The sequence below is a fragment of the Pyrus communis genome, chromosome 15, assembly GCF_041283825.1.
Source record: "Pyrus communis isolate YQ-2024b chromosome 15, ASM4128382v1, whole genome shotgun sequence".
Classification (NCBI taxonomy): domain Eukaryota; kingdom Viridiplantae; phylum Streptophyta; class Magnoliopsida; order Rosales; family Rosaceae; genus Pyrus; species Pyrus communis.
In genome coordinates, this window is record NC_142579.1 from 16,287,589 (window position 1) to 16,296,460 (window position 8,872).

At 35.4% G+C, this 8,872-nt stretch overlaps 1 protein-coding gene across 2 annotated transcripts; it reads left to right on the plus strand.

The window, feature by feature from the left end:
- The first annotated feature begins 1,360 nt into the window (after positions 1-1,360).
- Positions 1,361-7,602, plus strand: LOC137745016 (biotin carboxylase 1, chloroplastic). Of its 2 annotated transcripts, XM_068484868.2 has the most exons (16): positions 1,361-1,635; positions 1,826-1,888; positions 2,307-2,632; positions 2,733-2,874; positions 3,589-3,687; positions 3,797-3,853; positions 4,537-4,608; positions 4,856-4,945; positions 5,078-5,137; positions 5,384-5,569; positions 5,658-5,750; positions 5,827-5,908; positions 6,147-6,253; positions 6,356-6,431; positions 6,603-6,712; positions 7,305-7,602. In XM_068484868.2, the coding sequence occupies exons 2-16, from the start codon at positions 1,844-1,846 to the stop codon at positions 7,356-7,358; spliced, it is 1,599 nt and encodes a 532-aa protein (XP_068340969.2). In that variant the 5' UTR covers positions 1,361-1,635; positions 1,826-1,843; the 3' UTR covers positions 7,359-7,602. The 2 variants fall into 2 exon arrangements, with proteins under 2 accessions (XP_068340969.2, XP_088541927.1); XM_088685801.1 differs by lacking the exon at positions 7,305-7,602 and having other exon boundaries at positions 6,603-6,739.
- The last annotated feature ends 1,270 nt before the right edge of the window (positions 7,603-8,872 follow it).

An 8,872-nucleotide genomic window follows, 5' to 3' on the forward strand; every position in this document is an offset into this window, starting at 1 on the left:
GCATATGTGAAAAACACACTTTAATCAAATACTAGAAATTCAAAAGCATTTTTGGTCCTGTCAAATGTATATGATTTGTTTTGGATATATCTTTTTTCCAAAGTGAATCACAAAATTGAAAAATGAAGGCAGGATCCTTTGTCCTTTCGATTCCGACACTGATAGTGTCTTGAATGGAATAGGATTATCTCCCATTCTATTCTCATTCTCTTCCCTTTCCTTTCCTCCTTTCACACATTGTTTTTTGTCTTATTATCTCTATAAAAAAAAAATTAATATAAGATGTTGACGTGATTTAACCGTGACCGTTCAAATAGGAGGAGAGAAAAGGAAAGAGATTAGAAGAGAAGAGAATCCCCCTTCCGTCTTGAATTCCTTGTGTTATATATGACCCTATGGTCTATACATTTGTTCATTAATTAATATGGAATTTGAGGGACACTCATGACAGTGGCTTATTTATTTTATGTGGTATTTGTTTCTATAATTTTAGAAATCGTAATAGATACAATGTATTTATTATTTATTTATTTATTTATTTTGAAAGAATATATATGCAATTTCATTAAAAATGATGCAAATACAGAGAACTAGAGGGAAAGAATTTTTCACAAGCTCTTTTTTTTTTCTTTTTTTTTTTTTTTTTTTTTGAAAAATGAGAAAAATATTAAAACACAGCCTCGAGGGCAAGTATTCCAACAAGAGTCCCAAAGCAAAGCCTGTTTATCTAGCACACTTGGGAACCACCGCAAGCCACAAACAATCAGAGGTCAAAGAGTGACCTAAATTTGCAAGGGAATCAGCTACAAAAATAGCTTTCCTAAATACATGGTTAAAAGAAATACTCTCAAAAGCATTCGCCAGCTCCAGAATGTCAGCAACTAATGTGGAGATACGTCAGCGACAATGAATGCGCATTCGTCATGCACTCACTTGATAACCAAAGAGAATCTCCGTTAACAATAACCTTAGAATAGCTAATCATTCGAGCCTGGCAAAGACTCCCCTTAAGCACCATAGCTTCCGAGGACAAAACACCTCAATCACCAAGAAACTTTGCACCTGTCACAAGAGGCTTGATTTGAGTAAGTGGAAAGAAAATGGCTAAAATACTTGCGTCTGTAATTTGATTATATGTGTGGTTCATGTGCTAAAAATTAACAGAGTTGAATTTTTTTTAAATTTTAACATAATTTCTAACAGACTTTACCACAAAAGCTTAAATCCTTTTTTCTTTTTTTCTTTTTTTTAGCTACATTCCAATTACTATATCACCACAAAAACTAATAATCCAATTAGGCCTTCTGTAATGGATACGACTTCGAAAGTCAACAAATACTCATTTGTTGTATGCGACAGTATCCATGCGGTACACTAGTGTATGTGACATGAAGTGACAAACTTCAAGGTGCGACTTTGTGAGCTGTGAAAATATTCAGTTGTCACCCATTTGGGCGGAGCCTTCAATCACCGAATCCCCTTGTTTTCATCGACAGTATTCGGACCTCCCTGCCTTCTTCTCTTTTATCTCTCACTCACTCTGCTTTCTTCACCTTCAACCCATCTGCCTGTGGTTCTTCATTCTCTCTACTCTTCTTCTTCTTCTTCTTCTTCTTCTGGGACAATTGAAAAACGGTATTTCCCTCTCAACGCGCATTTACTGAATCATTATTATCGTTTAAAAATGGCAGAAAGATCCCATTCTTCTGGCTAATGTATTGTCTTGTTTTGATTTGTTCGAATACCAAATTTTTCTTTTGTTCTGAAATGGTAGCGAGTCACTTATGCTGGTTTTTGTTCATTTGGTGTAACTGGGTTTACTTAGGTCTCATTGCTTTCGAAAATGGATGCCACAATGCCCATTTGCAGGACTGTCACTCCGACTCCCGTAAGTACCTCTTTACCCAATATCTGTTTATATTTTCGGAATTGTGTCTGGGTTTTGGATGTTGGGTTGTGTTCTGATTAGCTGCAATTGGGCTGGGTTCTGATAACTGAATCATCCAAGATTGATGATTTTGCTTATGTATTCATCGAAATGGATGATGGATCCGCTTTGCAAATGCGTGTTAGTTAGTTGAAGGTTTGCTTTAACTTTATGTTCTTAATCATGCAAGATAAGTTCCTTCTGTATCTTCACTTTTGTAGAAAAGATCAAATCCTTAACTTTTTCTTTATCCAATTTTGCCAAAGAGATGATAACTGAAACATCCTGAGTTCCTAACTCATTTGGGAAAAGTAAATAATCGGAATTCCTAGATAAATAGAATTTATAAATCAATGAGGTCTTCTAATGTCAACTACAGGGCTTATTTTTTGGGAGGACAAGAGAGATCCGGAGTTCCCAATGTAGCTTTATGGTAGGAAATAAAGTCAGCTTGCTAAGGCAGAGAGCTCGGGGGGCTCAAGTTAGTTTTAAATCCAGGAAGCATGGGGGAGCTCTCCATGCTACATGTCGTGCTGAAAAAATTCTGGTGGCAAACAGAGGAGAAATTGCTGTTCGCGTTATTAGAACTGCCCATGAAATGGGAATACCTTGTGTTGCAGTTTACTCAACAATAGACAAGGATGCACTTCATGTGAAATTGGCCGATGAATCAGTTTGTATTGGTGAAGCTGCAAGCAGTCAGTCGTAAGTAGTTGATTATGATAAATTTTGCTTATCCTTTGTCTCAGTTTCTGTCACTGAGGATAATGGTTAAATCTGTGCATTTTGATCTGTCTTTCTACAGGTACTTAGTTGTTCCAAATGTTTTATCTGCTGCCATCAGTCGGAAATGTACAATGCTTCATCCAGGATACGGTTTCCTTTCTGAGAATGCATCCTTCGTTGAAATGTGCAGAGAACATGGAATCAACTTTATTGGGCCTAAGGTAAGTCTGTCAAATAAAAAGAAACATAAAATGTTCAAGCCAAGACTGTTTGATATTATTCTCTTTATTCAAAATGTAATGTCTAAGCTTCCTTAACAACAAATAAAAATAATAATTTAGATCTAACCATGATAAGTTAATGTGAATGCTACTAATAGGGACTTAACAAACTTTTACATTCCATATAAATATTTATTAAATTTTTCTAAGAATTAAGGACGGTAGTCTAAACTTTCCTAACAGTTAAGGGGCTTAGTCGATGTGGATACATTGGCAAATCATGTATCAATAGTTGGGCTGTTTGAATGAATTTTGTCCTTGGTTGTAAGGATAAATTTTATAAGTTTTTAGGTATGTTAAATTTTTTGGCAGGGTCTATATGTCAAACTCCCTAACTTAATTGAATGTTCTTGTGCCAAAATCTCATGTAAATTTAGATTGATAAATCGACAATCTGTGAATAGTAATGGATAGATATTCAACTTGGAATGAAAAAAAACTTGTTCTTTTTTTCTTGAGTTACACTTTAATTGGTTTTGATACATTATATTGCATTTATATGACCTTCTATTCTTTGAATTTCTCATGTCTTAGAGTGGTTAGTAATTATTAGGTCATGAAAATATGAGCACATGACTCTTTGTTCAGTTGCTTATTCTTTAATTCATGTTCTCATGTGGAACAAATGCTTGCAATTTTGGTCACATTTTGCAGCCTGATAGCATCCGTGTTATGGGTGATAAATCAACTGCCAGGGACACAATGAAGAAAGCAGGCGTTCCAACTGTACCAGGAAGTGATGGATTACTACAGGTATCTCCCTTAACATTAGATATTTTACTTTTCAACACATCCAGAACTAGGTGCTCCTATGAATTAATTTTGTATTACTTGTTTCAACGGTTTTTTATTTTCCCTACAGAGCACAGAAGAAGGAATCAAACTTGCAGATGAAATTGGTTTTCCTGTTATGATCAAGGTAAAGTATCATGTCTTATTGATCGCGTGCTAATTAAAACGCATTATACTTGCACTGTATCTTACATTGCACACCCTTTCATGTTAACTCCCAAAATTCTAAAGTTAAAACATATTAATGTACCAAATTAAATTCTTTGTTTGGTTTGAAGAACTAAACTTTTCATATTAATAATTATTATTAATTACATTTCAATTCTAAAATGAGGGAGTACACGCCTATTTTGGTAGAATGGCTGCTCAAGAGTTAAATGTGTTTGAAAAGCAATGACAAAACGCTACCCAATTACCTAGCCATAGTGCTATACTAGGAAAGATTTACCATCTCAATGAAGCTGGATAATTTTTATAGGTTTTAAAACATAGAGTTGCTAATAAAAACTTCAGTTGGTGGCTTCTAATTGTTGCCTCTGATTTCTGGAGGAGGCTGTTCTATCATTTGGCAGAAAAAATAAATCTGGCCGTCTTGTTTACTAATGTGTTATTTATTTACTTGAATGAATCGGACATGAAAATTTTAGTTCTTCAATAAATTAATCATAAATCCTATGAAATCAATGATTATTTTAGTATTGTGGCTTTCATTGAAACTTTCCTTTACTTCATGTTAGCGAAAACCAATGTACAATTTTATATGTTATTTCTTTGTTTCGGTTAAGTGATAAGGATGATTTGCTATTTAAGGCAACAGCAGGAGGTGGAGGACGTGGCATGCGTCTTGCTAAAGAACCTGAGGAGTTTGTGAAGCTGTTACAGGTAGAGCACCCAATGCATTATCTTCCTATTTTTGTTGCTTAAGTGATGCCTTTTTTCGTTCTTGTTCTTTGAAAGTATTTCTTTGACTCATCTTTGAAGGCATATTTGAAGTTTTTTTGTTCAAAAGTTTATCCTGTTGATTGTACTGTTTGGCTCTTAGTCTAGTTGGCCTAGTTATCTGTAAACAAACTTTATATTTTTGCTTCTATGTCATAGTTTTCTGCCTTGATTTGATTGTTTTTTTCAGCAAGCAAAAAGTGAGGCCGCAGCTGCTTTTGGAAATGATGGAGTTTATTTGGAAAAGTACATCCAAAATCCTAGACATATTGAATTTCAGGTAACGTACATGCAAAAGATACTGTAAAATTTCACGGTCATACATTTTTATCCTGAATTATTTTATAATAATTAGGATTTTAATTGACATTTGATGACAACATGCAATCTCCCGATTCTCTTGTAAATACAGGTTCTAGCAGATAAATATGGAAATGTTGTTCACTTTGGAGAGCGGGATTGCAGCATCCAGGTACTTTAAATGGCCTTATTGTCTGCTTTAATCTCTGTGAAGGTTACAGTAGTTTCTAGAAAACAGCTTTCTGCATATAATTTTAGTTCTAATTTCTTCAAGGGAAGCAAAATTGGTTATAACCTTACGATGTAACTAACTCTTAGTAACTCTAGGATGTATATCCTCTTTTCTTTTCTGAGAAATGTAAAATTCAATGACACGTGCCAAATTGTTTATCATGTTTTGAATGTAACCATCACACAGAGAAGGAACCAAAAGCTGCTGGAAGAAGCACCTTCCCCTGCATTGACCCCGGAATTGCGGAAAGCTATGGGTGATGCAGCAGTTGCTGCAGCTGCCTCAATTGGTTACATTGGTGTTGGAACCATTGAATTCCTTTTGGATGAAAGAGGTTCCTTTTACTTCATGGAAATGAACACTCGGATTCAGGTTTAACTAATCCTTTGATGACAACTTTGACTGGTAGAACTTGCTTACTTTTGTTGAACTAAGATTTTTTTCCCCAATTAAACCACAGGTTGAGCATCCTGTGACAGAAATGATTTCATCTGTTGACTTGATTGAAGAACAAATTCGTGTAGCTATGGGAGAAAAGCTCCGATACACACAGGTAATTAGCGAAGTAGTTTTGGAGATGCGTACAATACCTTGTGTTCAATGTCTTATGGAGGTCGCTCATTCTGCAGGATGAGATTGTGCTAAGAGGACATTCAATTGAATGTCGTATCAATGCAGAAGATGCTTTTAAAGGATTCCGACCTGGGCCAGGTATGTGTACATTGCTATGTTCTGGTTCCCACGGTAATTGCTGAGTACACTTGTGTATACTCTTGGTCTTTTTCTGTATTGTTATCTGATATGCTCAACCCTTGATGACATAGGTTCTAAGTTAGTCCAGCACTTAACGCTTTGCCATTTATTTTACTATAATAACGCGTGCATTGACTTACCAATGAAATGATGTATTCATTTTTTAAATATTCGTATTCTTCTGCCTTTTTTACAGGAAGAATAACAGCCTACTTACCATCCGGAGGTCCCTTTGTTAGAATGGATAGCCATGTTTATCCAGATTATGTGGTTCCTCCAAACTATGATTCCCTTCTTGGAAAGGTTTGTGGACCAATAAGCCATTGCTAGCCATTGTTGCCCAATATAAATTATAACTTTCTAGTTTCTTGTTTCACTGACTGCGGAAATGCTTTCCTATCGTAGCTGATTGTATGGGCACCAACAAGAGAAAAGGCAATTGAACGAATGAAGAGGGCTCTTGAAGACACTGTTATAACAGGTAATATAAAGTAACTGTTGAAATCGTTCTATTTTAGTTACTTTTTGTGCGCTTTATATGGAACAAATTTGTGTGTGCCAATTTCTTTGTTTAAGTCCAGAATTAGATAGTAAAAATGTAATTTTCTCTTTGTTCATGGCTGGTAACGTAGATATTGGCTTTGTGCCGCAGGGGTTCCCACAACCATCGAATATCATAAACTTATCCTTGATATAGAGGATTTCAAAAATGGAAAAGTTGATACTGCTTTTATTCCAAAGCACGAGGAGGAGCTACGAGCGGTAAGAAGCTAGTCTAATGTTGATAAGTTCACTAGTGAGACTTTAAATTTTCATTCTGCTTTTTCAATTTTATTTTTCTGTGCAGTAAGACAACTAGAAACAGGCTTCAAACACTGATTAGGTGATTAGGATTTTAAAGTTTTAATCAGTCATATAAGAATTCCTTTTGATTTTTGTTGGGAGCTGTTATTGACACTCCACAATAATCATCACACTCCTTCCTGAATGATAAAAAAAAAAAAAAAAAAGAGGGAGGAATACTAGATGGCTATCTTGGAGTGCTACTAACAATTACCTTTATAATTTATTTAGAACTGAGCTATACGTGCAGTATTATTGTAATGTCCTGGGAAGTTGTTCATCTTTGGCTTTGCCATTTGATATATTAGGTCACCCGCCTCATTCTGAAGAAATTATATTTCTCGTTAATCCATAACTTAGTATCATTAACGCGATGGAATGGTGATATCATCTTTAATATGAGAAGAAAAATTGGTTACATTTTATTGGATTACTAGTTTCTGTGCTGGTGTTGGGTTTGTATTTGTCAAACTTTTGTTATGTTTACTTATTCCCTTTCGTGTGCCTACAGCCCCAACATTTGGTGCCTGCAGCTCCCAAAGAACTAGCTGGTGCATCTGGTTAGATGGATGAGAGCCTTTCTTTTTCGTATGTCGGGGACATGCTTGGCATGTGGGAATTCCATTTGAAATTTTGATATGTTTCTGTATTTTGTTGGGTGTTCAAACATGTACTGCTCAGCATATATGTAGGAAATGATGAGGGTATTTCCAGCACTGGTAGAGTTTTTAGGTGACTTTTGGTTGAACTTAATTGTTGGGTTGTTGGCTGAAATGAAGATGCAAAGCAAGGAAACATGTTTCGTTCAAGATCCAGTTTTATGTACATCACATGTAGTGCTCCACCAATTCCTCTCCACTCAAATCTAATCTGCCTTTGTCTAGATTCTTCTTCAGGTTCCAAAGTAGAGGATGGAAACCTTCTGACTTTCGACACCTTCTATTTGTTTTATATGACTGGTGGACCTCGTGCACTTTTCCCCTAACAGGAGGAACCAATTTTCTGGTTATGGATTGGAGGATATTGATTTTTCACTCTTCGGCGTGTTTGGTGGACACGATGGGATGGGCTATTTCCAACTAAATTGGACTTGTAGTAGAGCCGTTGTTTGGTGAGAAAAATTGTAACACGGATTAGATTGGCTACAAATCCGAAACAAAGGAAAATATGATGGTTTATGTCATCTAACCGCACACAAGGGTTACGTATCCATTCCTGCCAATCCAACCCTATCTCTAAGGTCTAACTCCATCGAGCCACCAAATGGGCTCTTTTAGTTCAAGCTCGATGGAGATACAGTTTAATCTTTTTTTTAATTTTTTTCACTCTAAGCGCTTGCTATTCCTCAAAATACAATACAGTATTTGGAATACATTTTAGAGCCCCCGAGGATGAGTGTTGCAGCAATACAGAAAAATACAAAAACCAAAACCCACTAACTAAAAGCCAACAATTCTGAACCTGGTTTTACAAGTCTGCAATGCCAGTGCCAACTCTACATCATGCCCACTTGAAGGTGTAGACGCCACCAAGCTAATCCAGTCCACAACACCAATAGATTGATTTTTACCCACATCGTCGAGTTTTCCTCTTCATCCATCGGATCTGTAGTACATCTGCTATCTCAACCCCCAAATTTGAGATATCTTCTATCGGCACAATACCATTAAGTGTGGTCTTCTTTTAGGTAATAGAGCTGAGAGCCTCGTACTTGAGATATTTTATAACAGAAGAAGATAAATAGTGACAACTTATGACCGTTTGATAACCATTGTTTTTTTTTTCTTTTTTGGTTTTTACTTTTTGAAAGTTGAAAACTGAAATTTTCTTTAGTAATTATTTTCAGTTTTCAATTTAAAAAAAAAAAATGAAAACTGAAAACCAAATACTAAAAACTCAAGGCCAAATTTTGAAAACTCAAGGAAGTAGATTTTAGTTTTCATTTTTTTGAAAATTAAAAACTGAATGTAAGTTACCAAACAAGACTTTAATTTTCAGATTTCAAAAAAAGAAAAAACTAAAATTGAAATGGTTATCAAACAGCCCCTTATTAAAAGTGCTAGTGTTGTTAATAATATA